Source organism: Engystomops pustulosus, chromosome 1 (assembly GCF_040894005.1).
Source record: "Engystomops pustulosus chromosome 1, aEngPut4.maternal, whole genome shotgun sequence".
NCBI lineage: Eukaryota > Metazoa > Chordata > Amphibia > Anura > Leptodactylidae > Engystomops > Engystomops pustulosus.
In genome coordinates this window covers 265,369,980-265,397,246 of record NC_092411.1, presented here as the reverse complement: position 1 = coordinate 265,397,246, position 27,267 = coordinate 265,369,980, and the positions used below count along the sequence as shown (strand labels likewise).

The following is a 27,267-nucleotide window of genomic DNA, read 5'->3' as shown; positions in this document are numbered from 1 at the left end:
AGATTTTAGCTGGTCTCTGGCTATACTAAATAAGGTGGGCCGAAGCATTGTCCTCCGAGCCCGCCCCCATCATACCCAGAGTGCAGTGTGCGGGGGTGGGGGGGGGTAGAGAAAAGCCTCCAAACAAGGCATTATCAATCTCTCTCATTTTGTTATGAATACTTAGTGTATAAGGATTTAACAAGCAATTTTATCGAAACACATACTCAATAATAAAAATGATTAAAAATACAGACAAAAATTTTTTGCAATCAAAAAATATTTATTTTTCATTTTTTTGGAATATAGTTTCATAAATGTATTTGCCAACATATATATGTATGGTTCACATGGATAATAGTATAACAATGCAACCCAAAAGGAATAACTATCTGCAAAATGATGACCCTCGTAACTCTTAACCGAAATTCTGAAATTGTGCCAAAGCTCCTCCCAAGTACAGTAAAAAACAAAGTATCTTCAGGATCAATTAAATAAAGGAATACACAATAATGTATATACCGTAGTAAAAAAAATAACAGATTGCACGCAGTTTCTCAAGCACCTAGTACTAAAAAAAAAAAAAATTTAATTCCCGTTTTATTCATTTGTTTTCATACATTTTTTTAATTTCCTGGGTAAAAATCTCAGTGTGTTATTGTATAACCGAGAATGAATTGAAATAACTGCAGTACATTCAGTATTAATCACATTACTCATTTTATCAGTGGTTGAAGCAATATGGAATCTGTAGGCGACTCCCCCGCAGGAAAGAAGTTTTACATTCAGCGTAAAGTTCTGACTAAGCGATGGTAGACTGTATAACGTATACGACAAAGAGGAAGAGTCCATTGACGCGTGACGTCCTGCAAAAAGTGGTTGCTTTGCCTTGATTGAATAGTAAAAATTAATAAAAATGGGGGCGGGGGGGGGGGGGTAGAAATAGCAAATGTGCCCTGGATAACCAAGCGTTCTGTCCATTGGTGGCCCAACCAACCAGGAAAAACAGATTCCCATGTAGAATCAATACTTCTCCGAGGACCTGAGGCAGGGGGTGGTAGACACATAAAATGTATCATCATAGGTTGGAATCTATGGACTTCATGCTGACCGTGTCCTGTTGTCTCCTCATGGTACGGACTTTAAAAAAAAATCTGTAGAAGGGGTGTGCCTTAATAGAAAGGGTGTGGTTTAAATACGGTCAATTCGAGCCAATAAAGGGAACCAATCAATAAGGAAGAGAAACGCCGAAAGTAGCTGTATCAAGATGTGCCAAATTTATCCACTCTTATATGGTGCCACAGTAGAGCGGCCATACTGATGTGCAAGGCTCTCACTACCTTGTAATATATTGGTATATTAAGAGAAGACCTTTCATCATCTCACCATAATATAGGCGCTGCTATACAGATTCTGGGGCACTTTCAATTTCCTTTCTATCCCTGACGGTTACCGAGATATTAGTCCTGGTATCGGACCATTATAATCCTCTCCATTGTCAGAGAGGAGGTGCTGGAGCAGAGGTGTTTCTTATGGAGCACTTTCCCCTGCCAAACGATCTCCGTATGATGAAAACTGGATCAACGTGTGCAAAAAAGAAGGCAAGGTCCGGCACTTGCAGAGATTTTCTAAAATTCAGATCCTTTTTTATCTCATATCAAAGACATACAAAGATATATTAATATATATAACTTTTTGACACATTACAGACAAAAGTCCTTAATCATGTTAATCCCTTACTCTGCTTAAGAACCTCCTCTCTGACAGTGGAAAGTACCACAATGGTCAGATACTGGGGATGATATTTCAGTAACCATGGGCAAAAAAAGAAAACTCAAAGTCCCTTTAAATTTGTGTAGCAGTCCCCCCTACATTATGGTACATTAATCTCCAAATGTGTGAGGTGGTGAAAAGTCCCCCTTTAACAAGATGGTGTTTTGTGGGATTATAATAGTGGCTATATACGTGGCACACGTCAGGGTCGACAAGAGAATGTGTAGACCGATCACCATAGACATGGAATCAGCTTCTTCATCCTATCTTACAATTTTATAGGAGGGGCTACAATTAGATGTAGAGAAAACACCCTCTAAGAAATTTCTGGGTTAGTGGAATACAATAATAAAAAGGAAAAAGTTGGAATGAACCAAACATTTACATTTTAACTAATAATGGAATTTTACAGACTTGAGTTCATCATATGTATGGTGAAAATTGTATGAATGTACACATACCTGAAGACTATTAGGATCTCTGTAGACGGAACAGATGCAAGAAAGTAAAGGTACAGAATTCTGAAAACTCCATTCTAATTTATACTTTCTAGTGTGTGGTCCCGGGGCTTTGGACATCGGCCAACCTGGCGCCTGCTGTTCATAAAATAAAATATTGTAGTAGGTTTTTTTTCTGAGTCCTCTAAATGCACTGCATCAAGATTGTCGTTGTTACAATGAAGTTCATGGAGAACCGCTGGGCTGTGCCCACAGTAGAAATCGCCCCTTCATTCGATCCATGGGGCCTTCACTGAATGTCACACATTGAACTTCGAGGAGGGTTTACCATTCTGGTGACGGGCTCCTGACTGTAGTTCACAATGTCAGCCTTCACCACTCTCTGGAATAAGAAATAAAACAACCTAGTGTGACTTTGGTACAAAATATATAAAACATTTTTTCTTACATCGATATGAGGAGGAATTAAAAAAGTGTCCAGCCTTAACCCAGTACAGGCGGTCCCCTGCTTAAGAACACTCGACTTACATACAACCCCTAGTTACAAACGGACCTCTGGAATTTGGTAATTTATTGTACTTTAGTCCTAGGCTACAATAATCAGCTGTAACAGTTATCACAGGTGTCTGTAATGAAGCTTTATTGTTACTCCTGGTTCTTATGACAACCCAACATTTTTAAAATACTATTGTCACAGAGACCAAAAAGATTCTGGCTGGGGGTTACAATTATAAAATATACAGTTCCGACTTGCATACAAATTCAACTTAAGAACAAACCTACAGACCCTATCTTGTATGTAACCCGGGGACTGTCTGTACAAGACTAACACAGGCTCTGTCAGCTTGTAGTCACATAGTAGCTAAAATATATAGTAATATAGGTAAAGTGTCTTGAACCATACTGTATGTGTGTGGGGTCCTACTGAAAAGCAGTGGCCTGAATGCAGAGAAATCTTCTAAAAGGGAACCTGTCAGCAGGTTTTCAAACTAAGCCAAAACTACACAGGAGTCTTTATACTGTGCTTTATACTTTATACCGTTTTGTATAAAAATCCATAACACTGATCTATCTAAAACACTATCTAAAACTTTAAAAACGAAGGTGGCACCTTGCCACGGGATTCAGTGGAGCTTATTTACCAAGCGTCGTGGATCGCACTTTCCGACGTCTTTTGTGATTTGCACGGCTTTGATAGGTTTTTAACAGGGGTCTGCGCTGGGATTGTGTCACACGCATGCGTTGGCTTCCACGCGACACAAATTGGGGGGGGTGGGCCGTCGGACAATCCCTCTGATAAAAGTGATTATAGCGAGATCGGAGCTATAAATTTTTTATATAAAAAAGCATGGGGCACAGTATGAAGACTTCTGTAGCAACCCGTCATCAAATTTACAGCTGAAAACCTGGTTCCCTTTAACTTACATGCAAATAAGCACTTGGGTGCATCATAGGAGTGTTGTGGGGAACCCTGTTTAGCCAATTCTCACCATTCTCATTTAAATGACTGCGCTGCTCCATCCGTGAAACTCGACTAGGAACTGAAGCTCATGACCACTTCCATGGTGTGCCTAAGTGTTAATTTACATACAAACAGAAGTGGAGAATACTCTGCCTTTAGGCCCCAGATTTTCTTAAGAAATGTTTATGATGTAGGACCCCTACAAGGCCATAGGTTAGGATTATGTGTGACCAGGGGGCAAACCGATTCCCTCTTAGACAATATTTCGACTAAATATGAGTGTTTGGCTATACATACAGCCTTGGGAAAGGGCTCGGCCTGTGAATCACCCGAGTGGGAATCCCCACCACCTTCCAGGCTCTGTCTCCCACATCTGAGCAGGAGATAAAATTAGGGAACCTTTATTCTGTAGACACTTACAAGGTGGGGCTCCCAAAAGTCTCTGAATCTCCCATAGCGGGTAGGCAGCTCTCTTGAAAGACACAACAGAGGGTCTACTGCCAATTGTCAACTTTAAAGTAAGACCTGTCACCATTAACCCCAGACCCTTGAAAATTATTTAAAAAATGAAACGGAACATGCAGTAAGACAAACGAATATCCAATTATGTCCCATGGTTTTTAGTTAGAATTATATTTATTTGTATTTACAAATATGCTAATGAATTTTACAATAAAATAAATGTAGACTTTAAACCTCTGATAATAACACATAATAATATCCCTGTACGTGTTATATCATTGGACTTGATAATGGCCTCGTGGCCAGTGTGAGACGACTACCTGAGTGACACACAATGGGTTGCAGCACATGTCAGCGCGCGCTTGTATATAATACCTCCATCTATTGCAATGAGCAGACTTTACTCTGAGAGCGTGCCGAGTTCAACTGTGTATCGTCTTCGGGATAGTTCACTATTTCTGCCTTTACAATTCGCTGCCAACCCGGTGTCAAAAGTGTAGGCGAAAGCAAAATGAATGATCATGCGAAGGGAAGAAAGAAGAGAGCGATGAAAAGGAGGGAAACAAAAGGTTAGAATAAAAAGAAACACAGGGAAGGTAAGAAATATGAGCTATGGAAGGAGAGGAGAGTCTGCACATGCATCACAATGAGATTTACACATGCAAATAGAAGCAGAAGCGAGACCAGAACATTCTGTAATAAAGTGTTTCCCTTTTGAGGGGACTAAGCGTATTGGCAACCTCTGGGTCACAATACGGCCTCAGTCACTCATGTCACAGGGCAACATTGAGATCTTCAAAAATTGCAGTATTGCCCTAGTCTTAAAGGGGATGAGGGTGTTTTATATCAGGCGGAAAATTATATAAAGAGGTGTTTTTGTTTTTTTTTTTACAAAAAAATTCTACAGCAGTTAAAGGGGTTGAACTCCTGACCATAAAATGGCCGCAGATGGAGGGTCATGTTTTCCTAACTCCCTACCAGGACCTTGATCATATATTCATGAATACTATCATAAGGTCCGGGCACGGTGATTGTTCATGGACAGTTAGAGATCACATGACCCTCCATCTGCGGCCATTTTATGGACAGGAATCTCTGGTTGATGAGGTAAAAGACAGGAGGCTTCACTTTACATATCAAGCCCCCCCACCCCCTAATACTTACACACACATTTCAAAAACATGTGGCAAAGAGGGCAACCCATTTAAGGCTGTATTCGCACTATATTTTGCAGTACCTTTGAAGATTTACATTTAGGTGATTTCTCAATGTGTACCTTGACTGATACCACTATCTAGGCACAAGGTGGGATCCTTGGGATATAGGCACAGATTACAATATGGTATATATTACTGGATGTTTCCCATAGCTATAAATGGAGTATCGACCTATACCCATCCTAAAAGAGACTATTTTAGGCTCTGGTAGCTGAATGAGGGCCTTTCCTTGCTGAAGAAAACAGTGAGTTGGGTACAGACTAATGATTCTGTAGTGGCCACAGGAGGATCAGTAGTAGTTGCAATGTATATGACTAGGACTTGTCCTGGTGAAGAAGGTCAGTGCGTCTTATCTGCTCTCCTGGACAAGGCAGTGATTTACAGAGGTGCAGGTTATCTCTAGACAATTTGTTGTGCTCCAGTGTGAAGTGCTCTTATCTCCCCGAGGCTGAGATACCCCGTATCTCTCGTACAGAGTTGTCAAGCAGTCAACAGTTTTGCAAATCTTTATTTACTGCAAACATTTCTGTAACCAATTACCATCCCGGAGCTGATCCGCATTATCTAAAATGGTCAGAAATGGAGAATTGAAAAATGCATAACCCGAGGTAAACAGTTTATAAGATGTACAGCCCCTTTCAAAACATTTCCAGATCTGTACAGAAGACAATGCAAGACAGCAACCCCTTGTGAAGGCTGACACGTGCCGGAGGAGGCTACCAAGCCAAGAATTAAGTCATTCCACAGTTCACTCAAGTGTACTGGGACTAGTAGATGGCAAGTCTTATTCAAAATGGCCGCCTAAATGTATAACATTAAGGAGTTCTGACCACCTTACGCATAGGTGCGATACCTGGCATCTTCCCTGATCAGATGGGCTCTTGGAGATAAAAATGCAGTTTCAGGGCTGTTGGGGCTCACTGAGGGCAACGCTGTTATTGAAGTGAATGAAACCAACAACTCCAACTAAGCAACAAAGTGCAGCTTGGTGGCCCATACACCAAGGATGGAGCTGCCTAATTCCAGTCCCAACCGTAGTGTAGTGGTTGATGCAGCACTACTGATCTTCTCTAGATAGAGAGAGTCATATAGAGCAATATATGGGGCCGAAGACCCAATCCACCACTCAAAAGAGACTACATATCTTCTACTTAGTGAACTGAAATTTCATTGTGAACTGGGCGTTTCTACGGCAGGCAAGTGTCTGATGACCTTGCTGACAACTCCTCCCATTTGGAGGAGATAGCGACATAAACAAAATTTTAAGGGTTGCTGCCGAGACCACAGGACACTTCTGTCCTGGATACATGTCTGCTGAAGAGCTGCTCTGCAGATACCTGGAGATTGCTCTGCATGTGGCAGGGGATATTTTTTTCAGTGCTTAGCCCTAATAAAATGTATTAGGTCAAAAACACTTGAATATACAGTTTATTTTCACCCATGCTCTCTCCTTAATCTAGTTAAATGGATAAAATATATTAATAAATAAATAAAAATGCCAAGATCAGGCAAAATGGGGGGATTTATAAAGAGAGGCGTTTTGAACGCGCTGGCGCTCCGGTGCCCGTTTCTACTGTTGGGCTTCGGCCTCTTAGTAAATACTCCGCTAGTTCGGACCTAAGACCGGGAATGATCTGGTGGAGTTATTTGCTATAGCCTCCAGCAGGGACTATATTAAATCTGGGGGGGGGGGGGCAGTCGTTCATACCCTCGGCCCATCCTGCTACCTATTTGCTCTCCATCCTGACATGCCCCAAGTGCTGTGCAGGTCAGAGAAGCATGGCAGGGAGGAGCAGATTTATGTGTCTTCTCCACCAGTTTTTGGCATAACGAATCTCCGCCAATGTGACTAGTGGAATGGTAACACTGACTTGTCAAACAAATCATAAATTGGGCGGAGTAATAGTAGAGGAACCGCACTTGGCTGCTTTTTGCCACAAACTGCTCCTCTCATGACTGTGGGTAGCATGTGGTATTGCAACTAAGCTCCATTTATCTCCACACAGAAGAGCTGCAATACTGGCACTGACCACTATCTGATATGCCACGGTTTTTGGAAGAAAGCAGCCATGTGTTTCACCCCTTAATTCGGCAGCATTATGTAAAACATGCAATTTAATTGCTGTGGATCACAAATCTACAGAAATAGCAGGTCCGGCTGCAGATATTTTAGTACGCTGTGGATTTACTACACAGAAATGCTAAAGCTAATTTTTTTTTTCCCCACAAGCAATTTTTTTACATTTTCGCAAAAAAAAAAAAAAAAAAAAAAAAATCATATCCACTATTATTATTATTATTACATGGTACTCAAAATTCTGAAAACTTTTATGTTTTCCTATGGATTTTGTAGAGGGTAAAAAAAAATTTTAAATATCTTGTGTGCACAAAAAGCCCAAAAGAAAAAAAATCCACAGATAACCCATAAAAAATTGTAATTGTAAATTTATTTAAGTTTTTTTAAGAAAAAAATTGAGAGAGTCTATACCTGAGATTGTTCAATTTCTGCCTTGTTTAATTTGATCCCGAGGATCTCTGCAGCAACTCTCTGAAAGCACAAGAAAACCTACAAAAGGGGGGGAAAAAATGGGAGGTTAAATGATTAAAAGCAGACATCCTCCAGTTACTTTCAAATAAATCAAGTCTTTCCTGCACTGTAAACACGGACGAGATGTAAACGCAGAATTTAGACTCGACGGCCCTTAAAATAACTTCGGCTTTGAAATTGGTGTCTTTTTAATACAGAAAAGTGTTGTGTTTAGCAATTGAATTCCAATACATTTACCAGATTCGTTTCACGGAACGAACATTTGTCTCATTGTTTTACAATGAGATTCCGAAGAAAGTCAGAACAAGAGGAATTAACCGGAGTCAATCCAATAAAATATAAGGGACAGCACGTACAACACCCAGGAGAAAATCATTTTTAAAAAAACAAAAGGGAGTAAGAAAAAAGTGAATAAATGAAAAACTTTTATACCCAACAGGTCCACAGTCAGGGTACCTGGTGCTGAACGACGATGTGGGTCTCCACCAGTGTTATTCTTTTTTATGGTGTAAGAATTGCTTCTTAAATGAGTTACCCGAGTATACTAATAATTTAGGGCCGGGCTGGGGCGGGCTATTTAAAAATAATAAACGTGCACTTACCTCCTCCGTGGCTGCCAATGTCCCGCGCCGCAGTCCATCTGATCTGTGCGCCGGTTTGTTTACAAGGGCGCACAGGGAGCTTACGGCCGGCAGCTCCCATCCAATACCATCTCCCAGCTGAGAGATAGGGTCGGATGGGAGGAGCCGACCACCTAGCCGTTCCCTGTGTGCGGCTTCTGTGCCCCTGTAAACAAACAGGGGCACGGATTAGATGGATCGCGGAGCGTGACATCAGAGGCGCCGGAGGAGGTAAGTGCACCTTTATTATTTTTAAATAGCCCACCCCAGCCCGGCCCTAAATTATTAGTAAACTGGGATAACCCCTTTAAATACAGTACCAGAACCAATCTTCGTGGGATAGGATTAGAATCATTTTATGTTGGCTTTCAGTTTAAGAACCTGTGGTGGACCTTAAAGGTCCTAGACGACCTGTTCTACACATGTCAAGAGCTATAATATCCAAATACAAGAGATCAGGTTTGGGGGGAGGAGGGGACCGGGAAGAAAAAATTATAACCAAGTGGTGTTACATCCCTCTGGTCCTAAACTGCAGTGGTCCCCCACTTTTAAAGTATACGCTTGGGGTTAAAACCTCAAAACATAATGAAAGCTGATGGTATCCCACCAGAAAAAACAAACTGGAGGGAAAAGAGGAATAACCAAAACAATGTATGAAATATAAAACAAAATTATTTTATTGTTAACAAGATAAAAATGAGCAAAACATGTAGACAAAATACATACAGTATGGTGATGACACAGAGAGAATGGCGGTCAGAGCCGAGGACAGTGAAGGAACCTGAAAGTATATGTTGTACTGGACTATGTACCAAAGGGGAACCCACTAAAGTCCTGGCAGGTGGGAAATACCGTGCCCGGTCACAGACCAATGATGTGGGAATATACCCGATGTTGACTAAAGTCCTTACCAGTTAGTAATGATGAAGTGTTCCACTGCCTGGGATGAACCGCCTGCCCCTGAACACTTCATCATTACTAACTGGTAAGGACTTTAGTCAACATCGGGTATATTCCCACATCATTGGTCTGTGACCGGGCACGGTATTTCCCACCTGCCAGGACTTTAGTGGGTTCCCCTTTGGTACATAGTCCAGTACAACATATACTTTCAGGTTCCTTCACTGTCCTCGGCTCTGACCGCCATTCTCTCTGTGTCATCACCATACTGTATGTATTTTGTCTACATGTTTTGCTCATTTTTATCTTGTTAACAATAAAATAATTTTGTTTTATATTTCATACATTGTTTTGGTTATTCCTCTTTTCCCTCCAGTTTGTTTTTTCTGGTGGGATACATGTCAAGAGCTACTACACATCTATTAGGACTTCAGGGCTGGAGTCCCCCCTTTTTATTATCTCTACAAGGCAGAATCAAATCTGGTGAGTGGATGGGTCACCATTTGGTCCATATAAGCCTCGAGCCCAATGATCCCATTAATCCACTAATGCAACCACCCCAACCTAAGCTATTGGAACCCTAGAATTCAAGGGGGGGTACACAATAGTTGGATGCAGTTAATTCTCCTTGAATGGGGAGAAGCACCCAACTCATCCCAGTAATAGTAAACTCTTCCAGCTTAGTCCTACAGCCGAGAAGAGAACAGTAGACTCCTTGCTCTTCCATGTGGAGCTGAGCCGTGTATTTGGGGGGCACCTCTCATATAACTTTGCCTGGGGACCAAGAAATGCCAAATACGCCCCAGTTAATGGGTTCCAATTGGTCTGTACTTTTTCAGTCCTGCATCAACAGAAGAAAAGCCTGCCAGGTTGGTCAATGGCTGAGATGGTCCAATGTCAAGAGGGGAAAAATAAGAAAGATCCTAAAAAGGATCGTAACTGTTACAAAGGAAGTATTCAGGGGTGGAGGAGCGCTTACTATCTTTTTTTCCGGTCACACACCGAATCATTTTACATGTCCATGGTTGTATGTAGAGAGCAAAGGCTGACCTGGATCCAGAGGATCTTGCTGTCCAGGCAGAATTAATTGAAGGGAATCTTACAGGACCATACAAAGCTGGAGACCAGGTTAGGTATTGTCACTGGAGATCGGTGTAAACATAAATTAATCTGCGTTGGTAGCAGCACAACTGTGAAAATGTATTTATATTCCAAGATAGCAGCTGGATCCATTGCACTCAGCTGCCTCCCCTGCTGTAAATCACTTGCTGTAGCAGGCTTTGGGTCTGAATATTACAGCAATTACTCAGTGGGGAGACGATGTGCTGTGTTCTCATACAACAGTCCACAAAGTCCAGCTACAATCCTGGAACATAAATTTATTTTTTACAGTCCTGGTGCAGATCTCCAGGGCCAATGCCTAATGCTGTCTAGAGCTTTGTATAGCCAAAAATTAATTCCTTTCAAACCTTAATTGATTAGATCTGGTAAGGTTTACATAAATTTTAAAAGCAAAGTTGACGGTGTACTGAAGATAAAAATCTGTTCTTGTTTTGTGATACACACAACACAGACACATGCACCAGCCCTGGTAGCCTTTATTTCAGAAACCATGCTCCTGTCTGAAAAGCCCATGGAAACTTTGCCAATTAAGGCAGCCTTGCAGGCATGTGGAGACTTATAGCCATTGATGCTCCACCAGTGAATTCTGGGAAATATGCATCCTGAAAAACTTAATTTGTATATTTCCCAGAAAACCCCATGAGCAGTACAGATAGTTATCACCTGGGTGAAGGGATGAAGATTTCTACTTCATTACAACAAGACAAAATCTCAACGGTCTTGAGTTACTGAAACTGCAAGTACCTTTAACTATTATTATACATTTCTGGCTGACACATAACATCTTGGATGGCCAACATTCACATCCAAGGTAAAGTCAAAGTCTGGTTGAATAGAAGGACATTGCAAAAGGACCATCACACTACATTTTTTTATGAAGACCCATAGTTTACGTGGCAAAAACGTTTGATTCTGGTCCCTTTTTTTTTTATCCCAATCAGTGAATACATTTCTTCCAACAAACCTCCATGGCTGTTGCAAGCTGTGTGAGGACATCTCAGACCAAACATTGGCATGTAGAATTCTGCTGGATAAAAACAAACCAAAAAAAGTCATGGTATGCATGGCGCCAGACTTGGACTTCACCAGAGTTGAATGTTCGAACAGCCTGACTTTGGAAGGTTCCTCTAAGGCAGATCTTTTGATGTAACCCGCAGCTTAAGACGTGCTCCTCTGTTCATCTTAGAAAACTAATCTTGAATAGGAACATAACACCTGAAACAGACTTTTCTATACATTTTGACCCCCATGGACTGTGGACACATAAGGGGACATTTATCATAATAAAACCCCTCATGTATCTGGCTGTCTCTCACTGGTGTGCAATTCTATGCCAGGTTCTGCCTGTTGTACCATTATGCTATTACCAGCAACTGTTCAGTCCAGAATGGCCACAGGCCACTACACTGCCAGACGTGCCCCACTACGCCCACTTGGCGTGAAAGTGGCCGATGGTTTTCTGGCCATTGCAATTGTTTCAGGGCTTGTGTGCCAGTTTTCTGATAAATTTCGCCCTTAGCGCAAATCTAAATGTGCAAATAGACTCTAATAAAGTGAAGACAATTCTTTTTATCGTCTTTACTTCTTTTCTTTAACCCCTTTGTGACCAATGGTCATTGATGCCTGAACGTAAAGGTCAATTTTTGCAGTTCTGCTTCTTTAAAATGATGAGATCTTTAAGAACGCTTTACATATCAACACTAATTTTTCTTAGTTTTTTTTCATGACATGTGAGACTTTTACTTGATGGGATAGTTTTACTAATGACATTTTTTTCTTTATAAAAACACCCGAACGTTTATAACTACGAACATGAAACAATAACTTTTTTGGAATTTTTCAGATTAACGTAACGTTTTTATTAACAAGTTGTAAAACTGAATAAATGTTTACCAAAATATCGTATAAATATCATTCAGTATCATTCCATCCCCCTTTCCCCAAGTTCAGCCTACAGATTGCAGAGCTCCAAGTACATGCTCCCTCTGCATTTGTAGCTACATCTTTCCTGCGCTTCTGCCTTTAGCTTACAGGCTGGAGGGGGGTACAATTCAAACAGCTTTACCTCCTGAACCTTGGTACCTAGAAACACTATTCTTGTATCATATTAAACAAAAGAATCTTTCTTTAATATAATATACAGATTTTATACGAAAGTGTTCCATAAAAATCTAAATTAATTAGTGGATATCTCTGGTTCTGGGAAGAATTCATACACACTCCAGATATCATACTAAAGGAGAGATGCTCCTGTGTTTCTAGGTTCCAGGGTTCAGGAGATATTGCCATTTGACGTTGGCCACCGTCATGGCGCTTATAAAATGTTCTTTTTGTACAGGGCACAAGCAAATAGGATGTATACAGCTGTATGGCAGTTGTGCAAGGGTTAACGCTAGCTGCACAGGACCCGTGTCTAGATGCAGTATCCTTGCATACTGGGAGCCCAGGAACATTGGATTTGGGCGAGCTGGATGACATCTTTTGATTCATCATAGAAAGCTAACTAAATGTGAAAACGTCACTAAGTATCCGAGAAGTGATTATGGACGGAAACAATACGGCACATGGACAAGAGTTGTCACCTTTCCATCTTCCAACCTAGTAGTAACTGGTTAGAAATTGTGTATTCACACTCACGTTACAGAATATATTCAGGGTATCACTTGTGCCGCTCACCTAGTCTGGTTGTATAGGGTATCAGACTAGGTTAGTGGAACTTCAGAATGTTCCCAGTGTTTTTATCTGAGGGTCTCAGTCAACTAGTTGGGTTCTCGACTACTGAATCTAAACAAGTAAAGCTCATGGTCCATCACCGTGACATTGCAGTGCTTATATTTACCCTTTAGGGAATAGATATACACTTACCGAGTCTCCAGTCTTTGCAGATACAAAAAAGCTTCCTAGTCCATTCTCTTGGCAGAACCTCTGGTGTTTATCTGCTTTCACTGTCCGCATGTGCTCCAAATCAACTAAAAAATAAACACCCAGAATAAACACACAAGTGAGTACATATATACCACATACACACAAACCCAAAGCAAACTGTAGAGCAATAAATTATAGCAGTCCTCCCACATTGTGCCACACTTTGATACTTTGATGCTCGGGCCAAAACAGGAAATTAACAAGAAGTCTTCTGCAGTTTTATACATTAACCGTCATAAAAAATACACAGTATCCTGTTCATTCCTGGTTGTTCACACGTAGGTCCATACATCTGCGAGATACATTTGAGACACAAACGTTAAACCCTTTGATCTCAATGCAGCAAAAAAAATAAAAATAATAAATTACGGCTATATGGTTGGCCGAAATCGACGGCCTCCAAATAAAATGTGTAAATCTCGGTATGTAAAGGCTTCAACTTGTGATGAATGAAATGACCGGGTAATAAAAGTGGAAGCAGGTGCAATATAAATATATGTGGACGTAAAACCAGATTAGCTGTGGGAACGTCTATCCAGATGTCTATGTGACCGATGGAAATAAAGGGATCCGTGCTGATATTTATCTGCACCTTATCCAGCTGTTTCAGTCTACCTAGCATGTATACAACCTACCTTATGGTGTATAATACACTTGGTAATGCATTTCCTACAATTTTTAGGTCTCAAGATTTAGCCAAGAGCGGATCCCAACTAAGAAGATACACTCAGACAGGAAGTCAAGTGGATGCTGGATATCAAAAGCAAGATAGGGATAGAGCGGCAGGCTGGATGACCGATGAGTCAGGGGTCTACCTGCGGAGACTGCGGGTCTATCCTAGTAAGAAATCTTTTTACTGCTAGCACACATCCTCATATTTTTGTTTGCTTCATACATACTGCTGTAGGTTTTATAGCCCGGTGTATGAGCCCGGGGCACAAATTATAGACCAGGTCCAAGTTTGCAGCTTGGGCAATCTTTAACATGACTACTGGACCGCAAATATCGGACCATAAGATTGTGGTTTGTAGCCTATTAAAAGCTCACAAAGAAAAACAAACATCAGGTTCCCATACCATTTAGGTTTTGATTTCCATATTTTTTTGAGCTTTGTGACTAGGTAGTGACTGTGTAGTACACCCAGACTTCATTGAGACTTTGCAGGCACCAAGAGCACCTGACAAAATGAACTAAAAATCTTTGGGCTTTTGATTGCAGGTCTGAAATATACAGTTTGGCCCATTAAGTCCTTACTCCACAAGGACCTTTGGGCGGTTTAGTGTCCCAATTCTAAATCACCGTTACAGTTTCCCTTTAAGGTGTAAACTCCAGAACATGAAAAGGTTAACTCAAATTAATTTAGGATGATCAGAAAGACTCCTTGGAGGAAGTCGTGTAATGCCGAAACGTATGTCGGGGAGGTGACTTGCAATAACCCATGGATTTCTCTGCCTCCTCCAGTATGGATTTTAAAGCCAGTTAGAAAGCCTGGCTGAATAATTTGGATTCAGTATTTAGGAGTGATTCCATGATTGGGGAATTAGAGGGGCTCACCTGATCAGTAAGAATATTTGCTTTAAGAAGGCCAAAATTGAGGTAAAAACAACTTCATAATAGAAAGTCACCCATTTAACGAGTAAATAAACCTTTGAAAAAATATATTTTGTAATATTTTAGAAGTGAAAAGTGGAGGTTACAATAACAAAGTGGGTGCTTCTTTCTTCTCCTGCAGTGAGCATCAAATCTGAAAGTCTTCTCAAGTATGTATACAGCAGATAGACAAGGAGAGGAGACTAAAGATTAGAAAATGTTTTACTTGACGATTGAGATACGTCTAAGCAGTCAATGTCTCTAAAGAATCAAATCGTTAGAATCTGTGTAAGCTTTTATCTATCAGTTATTAGCGTGAGTACAGGAAAGAAATGTATACACACTGCTAAAAGCAGGAAGGAACTGAATTAAAAAAAAAATTATATTTATAATTACATAAGGAGAACTCTTACTCCCCGACTTAAGCCTAACAAAGTCTAGGGTGAGATATAGCAGGAGTTGAAGGGAATATGTCCTGCTCAAATGGGTCAAGCGGCTCCTCCCCATGCCTTCTTACCATTCAGCATTTCATGTCATGTGACCAGGGTGATGCCATCTAAGGTCCTTTAACCACTAACATTTGCAAAATCCAACTCATGTTTGCAGCTGATCACATGAAGTCACAGAATGCATGCATAGAATCATGGGGAGGAGTAGTCCTTCACGTGATCAGATACATATATGGGGTAGATTTTTCATTTATGTGAGTGTGAAAAGGACCTTGGATGACATCACCTGGTCACATGATATGAAGTGTAATATGGGGTGGCATTGGTTATAAAAGAGTAGAAGTGAAAGAGTACAGGATGGCACGCCCCCTCTGACCCACTGCTGGATCTGGCTGTATGCCAGGTAAGATAACAAAGTTGATTTAATGGGAATGTGAAGGAAACAATTTTTATCTAAAAGAATTTTGGCATTTAATTAAATCGGGCTCCATGGGAACCTCTCACTAGCTGTATTTGTGAAAAAATGTGGTGACAGATTCCCTTAAATGCATTAATGTAGTTCTTTACATTACTGAACTTTAAGCCAATCTTGAATTTAAAAATAATCTAATTTAAAAGGCATTTGTGATTTTTCACATTTAAGCCTCAAATTTTATTGGGTATGCTCTCACCAGCAAGCTATCCTGTATAAATGCACCAAGTGACACAGAGGTAGTGTGTAGGAAATGCTGTGTAAGCTCTTTAGAAACACTTGTAGCAGTCGACATACTTTATTTTGAAGGGCAAATGTTAATCCCATAAGCCTACGCTAGAAAAAAAAAAAAAAAGTTGTATTTAAACAGAAAATGCATAATTTAAGTGTGAGGTATATATTATTTAGTTTTTACTATTAAATACCCTACTGGAAAACGAGCCAAACCTAACAAACAATGCCATGTTTCATAGGAGAGGGCACGGCATTCGAGCCGAGTACAGGTTTTATTGTACACATTCCAAATTCTCCAAATCTGATCCCGGGGTGACTGGAAGCTACACTGAACAGTTTCCCTTTTTATTGCATTGCAGTTTCTATAATGGTGTTGATTCAATGCCGTCAAATTATAGGGCAAATATATTCACAAGCATTTAAGGACAAGCGGGTTCTTTGAGTAAATACAAGGAAGAGAAAAAAAAAAATACCTTAAACTGATTTCCTGAGGAAGGGACCCAACTGGCTTGTAAAAACCTGTAAATTTGCAAATCTAGTAAGTCTGCATAATGGTGTCATTTGATTATCAACTAAAAAATGTTCGCTTACTCCATAAAAAAGCTTTATTTAAAAAAAAAAAAAAAATGATATTGGCGGTCTTTAATTTGTATACTCAGGAGATGTGTGTGTTGTTCTTGCAAAGTCATTCCAAAGTCATACTCCACTGCGTAAATGAGCTAATAAGGCTTTACTGCAACGCGCTGGGCCTCTCATGGCACGGCAGTATGAGCCTAGTAACAGCCAGGCCTCGTGTAATGTACGGCCAATAATATCACTGCTAGTCCCCGACATGAAATCTCGTTATTCAACACTAGAAGAAGAAAAATATTATTAATCCAACCGTAGGAATCCAATATCAGATTACCCTGCGCCCCCGCTCATCTACTACACTCAGCGGATGATGAAACAAGAAAAAGACAGCTCTGTTCTTTGTGTAGTGGTCAGACCAGGTAACTGCAGTCCCCAACTTAAGAGTTTTGTCAGGGAAAAAAAAAATGGAGAAAATGGGGCGCTCCACGTGTAGCGTGCTTCCAATTTTTCAGACCATAGCAGACAATTCGCTCAAAAATTTGGTCCAATTAAATTCTATTTTACATTAAAATATTTTACAATAAAAGCAAATTGTAAAAGGTTTTCATAAAATCTTAAAGCTACGCGTTTCGAGGTTAGAAACAAGACCTCTTTATCAAGCTTATCAAGATAAAAAAACAGTCCCCAACTTAAGAACACCTGACTTACAGACGACTCCTAGTTACAGATTGACCTCACTGACCACTGACCTTTGGTGAAGCTCTCTACATGCATTATGGTCACTGGGACAAAAAAAAAAATTGTCTGGAGCAATTCTAAAATATACAGTTCCGACTTACATACAACTTCTTCAACTTAAGAACAAACCTAAAAAAAAAAAAAAACACATATCTTTACGTATTCCTGTAAATTAAAAGGAATTCAAGCTGTGGTGAGATGGTTCAGCCACTACACTTAGAATGGCACTATCATCTTCTTTCATTTCTGGTCAATCATTGTCTAAACTGAATTCAGTTATAGGGGTTCTTGTTATTGGATCCCCATTGATCTGATATTGCCCTATGCTAAGAATTTATATTATATTATAGAACCAGAAGAAAAATAAAATACCCTTGCACATTTGATACATATACAGGCGGTCCCCTACTCAAGAACACTCGACTTACATACAACCCCTAGTTACAAACGGACCTCTGGATGTTGGTAATTTCCTGTACTTTAGCTTTAGGCTACAATAATCAGCTGTAACCGATATCACAGGAGTCTGTAATGAAGCTTTATTGTTACTCCTGGTTCTTATGACAATCCAACATTTTTAAAATCCAATTGTCACAGAGACCAAAAAAGTTCTGGCTGGGATTACAATGATAAAATATACAGTTCCGACTTACATACAACTTCAACTTAAGAACAAACCTACAGACCCTATCTTGTATGTAATCCGGGGACTGCCTGTAATTCCAATACATAATTGCTGACTAGTGGATATTCGTGGGTAGGTCAAGTTGTAAAAGAATTATAATCTGTGAATGGCTAGCCTCAGTGTCCTGCTCTCAAAAATAACTGGGTTACTATGGTAACATGTAACTATTACTAGATACAGTTGCATGACTTTTGAGCTCCTCTCAGGAGGGTTATCCATTTTATTAGTGATCAACAGATCATTTGGTTAAAGAACAATAAAAAGTGATCTGCCAAAATTACAACACAGAATTACGGCAGATATATTGTGCGGCATGAATTTTGAGTTCCTCGGGGGAGGGGTTAGTCATTTTATCTGCAATTGACAAATCACATGGTTAAATTGAAATACAAAGTGACCTGGTAAAAGCATCTACTAAACACTAGAGTAGATGTATTGTGCTGCATGGCTTTTGTGCTCCTCAGGGGCAGGGTTAGTCATTTTATTAGCAATAGATCATTTGGTTAAGGCTCATTAAAAAGTGACCTCCTAAAAGTATCTACCAAACACAGAAGTAGATATTAGGTATCTAATATCTAGTATTTGAAACCCTTGTACCTGTACTACAGTTGTTGATGGACCTACTCTCTGGTGGTTCACAATATAGGGCGGCACGGTGGCTGAGTGAGTAGCACATCTGCCTTGCAGCACTGGGGTCCTGGGTTCGAATCCCACCCAGGTCAACATCTGCAAAGAGTTTGTATGTTCTCTCTGTGTTTGCGTGGGTTTCCTCCGGGTCCTCCGGTTTCCTCCCACACTTCAAAACATACTGTTAAGTTGTTTAGATTGTGAGCCCCATGGGGACAGGTAACAATTTGACATGCTTTGTGCAGCGCTGCGTAATCTGTGTGCGCTATATATATATATAAAGAATTATTATTAAGAATTATTAATACAGTTTTCACCGTTTTTTTTTTTTAAATTAAAAAATATATATATAAAGAAGTAACGATTATTGCCAAATGTAACTTACAAATGTATCTGTGCGAGATGTATTGTATTAAGCAACAAGAGGGCACCAGTCAATACTAGGTTAAAGATAAAATTGGATAATCACCGACTGACCCATATTTCAACATAAAATTAAATTTAAAAAAAAATCGTCAAAGCCTAATTACTTTTAATACAATCGAATGAGAATGTGACCAAGTTAGCAAAGTTGATAGAAACCTATCCGCAAGGGTTTTATGCTGAAATTAACAAAGGTGGCTCGAGCGACCAAATACTAACTGAAGAAGTAGTGAATACAATTTAACATTTTTGAAGGCAAGGAGAAAACACCATCATCTTTTATAATTCTACAAGTTTAACAAAATCGTTTTTAAAACGATAATGAAGTTTTGGACAATAAAAAAACCCTTTGTTACGTTCGCTGATTTTGGGTTGTTACAATGTAGAGTGGAAACCATTAGTAAAGGTTTTCAGATAAGATAAAGGAAGGACAATAAATCTTTGCATTGAAGAGCAGATGCTTACATTAGGCCGCATGTAATTGGCATTCCTAATAGACAAAGCTGAATTATTATAATTGTGCACATCATTTTTCCTTTTAAAAACAAGTCGGATTAACATTTGACATATATGCACAAAGTACACGTCCTGCGCTGATTTGTGGCATAAACAACCCCGTAAAGACTGAGAGCAAGTCTCAGAGACTCTACGCACAACTTACTTTATACGAACTTTGAAAAAGTTCTAAATATGCATTTAAAAAAGACACACATACATACATACATACATACATGCATTCATACACACTAGCAATTGATACCATGTTTGAACAAAATAAAATTTAAAAAATACATGTTAACTATAAAAAGAATAATTGTAATAATTATATAATTAAATAATAACAGAACAGTCCGTTTCTAACAGAGAACACAATTTTGTGTTAAAAACTATAAAAACAAAAAAGCATAAAATGTCCACATCTTTAAAAAAAAAAAAAATGTGAACAAAAACACCCTAAAAAAAATATATATCTAAGACTTAATAGAATTTCTAATAGTCTCACAGAAGGGCAATAATCTAATAAATTTCTAATATAAATGGGTTTCCTTTGTACATTTTTGTCTATATCAAGCCCCCAGAAAAATTGGATTCTTTAGTCTGTGCAAGAATAATACAAAAAAATTCCCATTTGACATATTTTCAGCATTTTCCAAAAAACTAATTCAAATCACTCTGATTTAATAATTTAAGTACATTTTCCAACATCATTTTATTTTAAAAGGACAACATTTTTTTGTAAAAACAAACCCTTGTAAATGACAAAAATTACACAGAAAAAAAAAAAACAAAAATTCAAATAATAAAAAAAAAAAAAAAAAAAATTTAGTAACTACAAATTTTTTTTTTCATTGCAGTAAATCCAGAAAGTAGCGGCGAAATGAAATGATCCATTTGCTTTTTTTGATGCCGGCAATCATGAACTATTCACAAAGCCGCGGTGATTGACGTGTAATTACTAGCACATCGCCTCTACTTAATTCATTTTCTCTCCTTAACCTTTGCCTGGCAAAACATAAGCAAAACCTTTTGAGTCAACCTGAATGACTGGCAGCTTAATGTATCCAAATGATCCCAATGCTGCCACCGCTCATTAATGTCCCCTGCCTGATTAATCACACTGGGTGATGCAACGTAGACGCATCAGAGGGCTTTCCCCAACACAATGCTAAATATTTTTTCGGGCTCCTTATACAATGATAGGGAAGTTTGTTAAACTTTATAAGTGAAATAAAACTTAATTAAGACGGTGGTGCTAGATTTCAGGGAAATGTCCGATTACATGTTGAGGAGGTGCAAGATCCTTTGTAAAGATCCACCTACTTTATTCTATTTGTTGTACTCCAGATACTGTTAATTGAAAATGTCGGGGGGGGGGGGGGGGGTCGGTCCAAATGCGTTACATGGGAGGAATGTCACATACTGGAACCTTTATAAATCACATTTCTGCTACAACCTTCATCAAGATCCTTGTTAATTCACCAAAAAGATGAGAGAAGGGTAAACATATCTTTCATTTTTGAAAGGTGTGTGTTAATAATAATAATTCTTTTTTTATATAGCACACAGATTACGCAGCGCTGCATAGAGCTTGCAAAATCGGTCCCTGTCCCCATGGGGCTCACAATCTAATCAACCTACCAGTATGCTTTGGAGTGTAGGAAGAAACCGGAGGACCCGGAGGAAACCCGCGCAAACACAGAGAGAACATACAAACTCTTTGCGGATTTTGACCGGGGTGGGACTTGAACCCAGGACTCCAGCGCTGCAAGGCAGAAGTGCTACCCACTCAGCCACCGTGCCACCCCAGTGTTGCTAAAATTATCACAACATTCTGTTTCCTTATGCTTATAGGTTTTTTTTGTTTTTTTTTATAAATTATAGATGTTTTTTAAAGAGGTGTTCCCATCTGGCAAATTACCTTTTACTTTATTCATTCACCCGTGCAATAAGATAATTTCCCATAAATGTAGCCATGCTGTCCCTAAATAGCTGTCCTTGGATACTACCACCCCCACACTCTGGTAGTGGTGGTCACACATGCACTATTGAGCCCTGTCTGACTGCCTGGATTCTGGATTAATCACCAAAGAACAACTGTTGGACATGCAGTAACGCGAGGAGATTTCATATGCACAAACTATTTGTTTCTTTGTGCAATCACTACGGCATTGTTGGTCGTATCCAATGACAGCTGTCTCATTCTTCACACAGGTAAATCTCTCTCTGGCCCAAACAATGGACTTGAAGTTCCCACTCTTCTCAGGGCAGATGGATAAGCATGGACTATCCTTGATTTTTTTTTTTTTTTTTTAAAGTAAGCAGGAATTTGGGGCCCTTGTCTCACCGTGAGAGCCCCTTCAACTTAAGGTGGTTAGAAGTTATCACAGAAATGAATGGAGCACCCAATCATGGCTGAGGAACAGCTGTGGATATCAGTGAATAAATAATAATTTTGATTAAACCTTGGAGTTACAAATGATAAAATAATTGGCTCTGGGGCTATGTCATTGCAACTCCCTCTGCAACCAGGGATTGGCTGAACAGACCAGGTTAGTGTCTGAAGCAGAGGAGACCAGGTAAATGAATGAGAGTTTCAGAAGAACTTCAGGTAAGTTCCAACCTATTTTCTTTTTTTTTTTTTTTTCCCACTAGGCAACCTTTAAATTTTAAAAGAAATATGTCCTCAAAATCCATCATGACAAATCAGGAACATATACTCATAGAGCCAGGCACTGTGACAGTAGTAATCTTCTTATATTTATTGTCCATGGACTCCATCCTTATAAAAGCAACTTGTAAAATTATGCGAATGAGATTGAACGCTCCTCTGGTAACGGCCCCAAAGTCCTTCTGTCTAATAACCTAAATTTGAAAGTTGATTTTGGAAGGATCCCGTGTATAACAAGTACAAGAAGATTACCACAGTCACGGTGCCTGGATCTATGAGTAATGTCCCTGGTTTATCAGGATGGATTTTGATAGTTCATTTCCTATAAACAAAATATACTCAAATTAAAAAATATCCATTTGGCCAACGGATAACTAATTTCTAACATCTGACTTTCTATTTAAAATCCAATGAATGAACAAGTATAAATTGTCAACCTGCCAAATGTCTCTCCCCAGATGACATCCACGGCCAAATTTTTTTTTTTCAGCTGTAGTTGTCGCCACCTACTTTCAAATGATTGTTTATCGATGGTACAGGCAGTCCCGGGGTTACGTACAAGATAGGTTTGTTCTTAAGTTGAATTTGTATGTAAGTCGAAACTGTATATTTTATAATTGTAGATCCAGACAAAAAATTTTTTTTGCCCCAGTGACAATTGGAGTGTAAACATTTTTGCTGTAATGGGACCAAGAATTATCAATAAAGCTTCATTACAGACACCTTACAGCTGATCATTGCAGTCTGGGACTATAGTAAAGCATCCAGAGAGCTTCACCAGAGGTCACAGTGGGCAGAGGGATCAGTCTGTAACTAGAGGTCGTCTGTAAGTCGGGTGTCCTTAAGTAGGGGACCGCCTGTATTGGGGTTACAACTCTTCCATTCTATGGCCACCTTAGCCCGACATAGAAAAATGAGTCAATGTGAAACGCTGAGACTAATGAAAACAAGTCCTTGGAGCGTGTGCGGACAGACTCCCTGGTTAGCGCTCCCCGCCACATGTGCATGTGTTTAAAGCCTATTTGTATGTTAAACTAAAATTATATACATTTTATACTCGCAATAAAATAATGTTATAAAAACACTGCTGTGGAATAGAGTGTATACTGCTATGATTTGTAGGGCCCAATCTCTCCCCACAAAAGTACTTGCAGCTGTTCATACAACTCGTGAAATTACATAATGCTTAAATAATGACCTATCATGATTAGCCCACACACAAATGACAAGCAAAATGCACTAATAATTTATTAATTTGATTTACATGTGCTTAAAATTATGTACATATTTTCCCTTCTAAAAATACACAGGGGTCATAATTTGACGGACCAAGGATACAGCAATTTCTTTACCACAATCTTTGTCTTTGCATTTATCTCTAAGGCGACTCAACAATCAGACAACCAGGAAGAACTGTTTTTTTTTTATTTTTGGATGGATTTTTATTTATTTAATCTTTCCATTAAGGGGTTTTTTTTTTTTTAATTAATTACCGGCAGTCCCTGGGTTACACACAAGATAGGGTCTGTAGGTTTGTTCTTAAGTTGAATTTGTATGTAAGTCGGAACTGTATATTTTATCATTGTAACCCCAGACAGAACTTTTTTGGTCTCTGTGACAATTGGATTTTAAAAATGTTGGGTTGTCATAAGAATCAGGATTAACAATGAAGCTTCATTACAGACACCTGTGATAACTGTTACAGCTGATCATTGTAGCCTAGGACTAAAGTACAATAAATTACCAATATCCAGAGGTCCGTTTGTAACTAGGGGTCGTATGTAAGTCGGGTGTTATGAAGATTATGCAAATTAAACCAGATCAAGTTTCAAATCACGAACATATCTGGGATTCCTTTTTATTACATTGTAGCAATGGCTCATTATACTCACATATATCAAAAGGCCAAAATAGATTTGTAAAATTAAGAAAATATTAATTTTGAAAAAAAAAAAAAATCTACCCTTTTTTAAGATTTATAAATATTTTAAAATATTTATATATAAATACCTGAAAATATTGATATTGATATTTATACATTTCTAAATATTATTATTTATAAAATTTGTTACATATACTGTATTCTGATGTTGTTTTCTATAGATAAGGTTTAAATAGGCAGAGTGTATGTCTGGTAATAATGATGTAAAAAATGATTCGAAATAATTCTTGGATACCCAAAAATAATATTAAAATAAAAAAATTAGGAAAAAAAAAAAAAACTAAAAAGACACAGTGCTTTATTTTGTTGTAAAACATCACTACAATTTTACATTTTTCTGAACTAAATCCAAGTGACCCAGAAAGAAAGAAAAGTACAGCATAAATTCCCCATCTGTATTTACCATTCCTATTTCGTTTAGCTCTGGCTTGAAATCGTCTACAAAAACTGCGTTTTTTTTTTTTTGTTTTTTTCTTCTTACAGAAAATTTTGTTCAAGACTTATCTGGTTTTACTTAAAAAAAAAAAAAAAAAGGTTTTGCGTTATCATGCATCGTTTTGTGTAAACTAATGTGAACAGGGCCTCAGTCTGTAGCCATCTCCTTGGAAGGAAATCTACTTGGGACACCTTCTCATAGATTCTGGCACCGTGATTACGGTAATCTTCTTATATTTGTTATCCATGGCCTACTTCCTTTTAAAATCAACAATTATGCTAATAAGCATGAAGTGCTATGGGGGTGTTACAAGCTGTGCTGCAGATTCAAAGCCTGTTACACTGTGCAGGAGCCCTTCCCCTCTCACAGAGTGCTCAATGCTGTGGATTTCAGCAGGTAGAGGGAGCTGCCGAAGGAGCAGGCGGGAGGGTGAGAAGTATTCCTGCACCATATAACAGCCTTTGAAGTGTGAGTGTGTAGTGGCTTTGGTAACACCCCCAGAGTCCTTCTGGCTCATTAGCATAATTTTTAAAAGTTGATTTTAGAGGGAAGGAGGCCATGGATATCAAATACATGCAGATTACCACAGTCACAGTGACAGTGACAGTCACAGTGACCCACAGTGACCCTCGATTATGACGGCAGATTCCCTTTAACATAACAAGGGATTGGTGGAGACCACGGTTCTGACTAAGACACCTGTGTGGTGTCACTGGATGTAGTTGTCACTACAAAAAAACAAAAAAAAAACACACTAACAAAAATTCTAAAACTTACCTGAACACAATATGTAAGAGGCTTGATGATATTGTTCTAGTTGTTGGTATTTACTACAGAGCCACAGGCTCGGGAGCCACGATGGACACATTTCTAACAAACAACATCACCTACTGCAAGTGCACAAGGGAAAACTTACAATTAACACCAACAAGTCTCGTCCGGATTTATTAAGTATTCATGGTTTTTCGGGGACAAGCTGGAAATAATCTAGAATTGTGTTTTTTAGCACAGAACTCCGACACATTTTTTTTTTTTTCGGTTATCAGGGAAACATCTTGAGCGTTGATCTGGCTTTACTCATTTTAGACAAACTGCGTGTCACATTAACTACCTCCAGGAAGTTAGTCCAAACACAAAATAAACTGTTTATGCCCCCGCTCAGATAGATAGCATGACAGATTGTTATTAGTTGTAGACAGATGAAATGCATTAATTTGATCGGGAACGTGTGTTTACGCTTTATCTGCCATGTACCCTGCGATCTGACGCCTCATTACAATGACACAGTAACACACAAGATCCACTGAAGCCAAATTTAGACACATTCAGTGCACGGCACAACTTCCTACCAAAGTGTTTTCTAAGGATCTACAGCTGTTACACTGGATGGAGTTTTTTTTTTCTCCTTTGCCTGGCACATGCACAAACCAAAGTAGCCAGCCGGTATGTACGAACACAAAATCCTTTCTGATCACTGTACTGAACATATGTTAATATGTTACTCCTTTCATGCTGTGACTTATAGGGGGAAGTCTATGGGTCTATTAAAGGGAACCTGTCACCAGTGAAAATCAGCCCTCTGTTGACAGGTTCCCTTTAGTAGACCCATAGAAACCCTCTAACAGATTTCTCCGTTCACTTTTTATGGACCCTGTGACCTCCTCATCATGGAGGGGATGCATGGTGTGTGATCAGACCTACGATCTTGTGCAGAGGAGATCTTTACAATTCTGCTTCTGGTTACGATCTCCTGTTGTCGCTTTTCCCTGTAGACATGTACGGCTCTTGTTTCTAACGCGGTTCTAACATGGCGATTCATCGGCTACCGATTCAACCTCATCACTCGGCACTCGGCTACTCTTCCTGTTGTGTCCGGTGACAGGTGGATATTGCACAGCAGCGCAGACGCACTTAGTCTGGTTTCATAATAACTATGTGTTGGTGGGTTCAAGAATGCTATTCCATCTTAAACTTTACCTGGCTCCCTGCCAGCATCTTCCTTCAAGTCCCGGAGAGGGTGGGGGCTGCACTTCAAAAACAAATGGGCACCTACTTGTTAGCATACGTAATTCCCTCACAGCCCGACCCACTAATATTCCACCCACATCCTCCCTCTGCATCACCTCCCTCCTGATGTCGGCATACGCCACAAGCAAAGGTTTGCCTTCTACCTCTGTCATGTGTAATGAGCAGCGAGATGGATGGCTGGGCCCGCTGCTCACTGCACATGCGTCACCTCCGTTCGCTTTGATACTACTGCCTGGAGAAGTGTAGGGGGGAGAGGCATGCGCAATGAGCAGTGAAGCGTGGTGAGCACAGGATAAGCCGTACATCCCAGGCCCACAAGAAAAGGCTGTGAATGTGTTTTTTCACTAATTTCACCACACTTGAAATTTTTTCCACACGTCACAGTACACGACAGGGAATATTAAATAAAGTCACTTTAAAGCACAATTTGTTACG

The 27,267-nt window shown here is 39.4% G+C and overlaps 1 protein-coding gene across 2 annotated transcripts in view; it reads right to left on the bottom strand.

Annotated features, from left to right (window-relative positions):
• Positions 1–241: 241 nt before the first annotated feature.
• The window catches only part of RAB28 (RAB28, member RAS oncogene family), a 74,290-nt gene continuing 47,264 nt past the window's right edge, over positions 242–27,267 (bottom strand). Inside the window, exons 5-8 of one of the 2 annotated variants that reach the window (XM_072126073.1) lie at positions 13,407–13,510; positions 7,840–7,917; positions 4,510–4,608; positions 242–2,592 (exon numbers count right to left, since the gene is read on the bottom strand). In XM_072126073.1, the coding sequence (XP_071982174.1) occupies positions 4,516–4,608; positions 7,840–7,917; positions 13,407–13,510 (275 nt within the window). In that variant the 3' untranslated portion in view covers positions 242–2,592; positions 4,510–4,515. The remainder of the gene's footprint in view (positions 2,593–4,509; positions 4,609–7,839; positions 7,918–13,406; positions 13,511–27,267) is intronic. The other variant, XM_072126072.1, reaches the window with a different exon arrangement.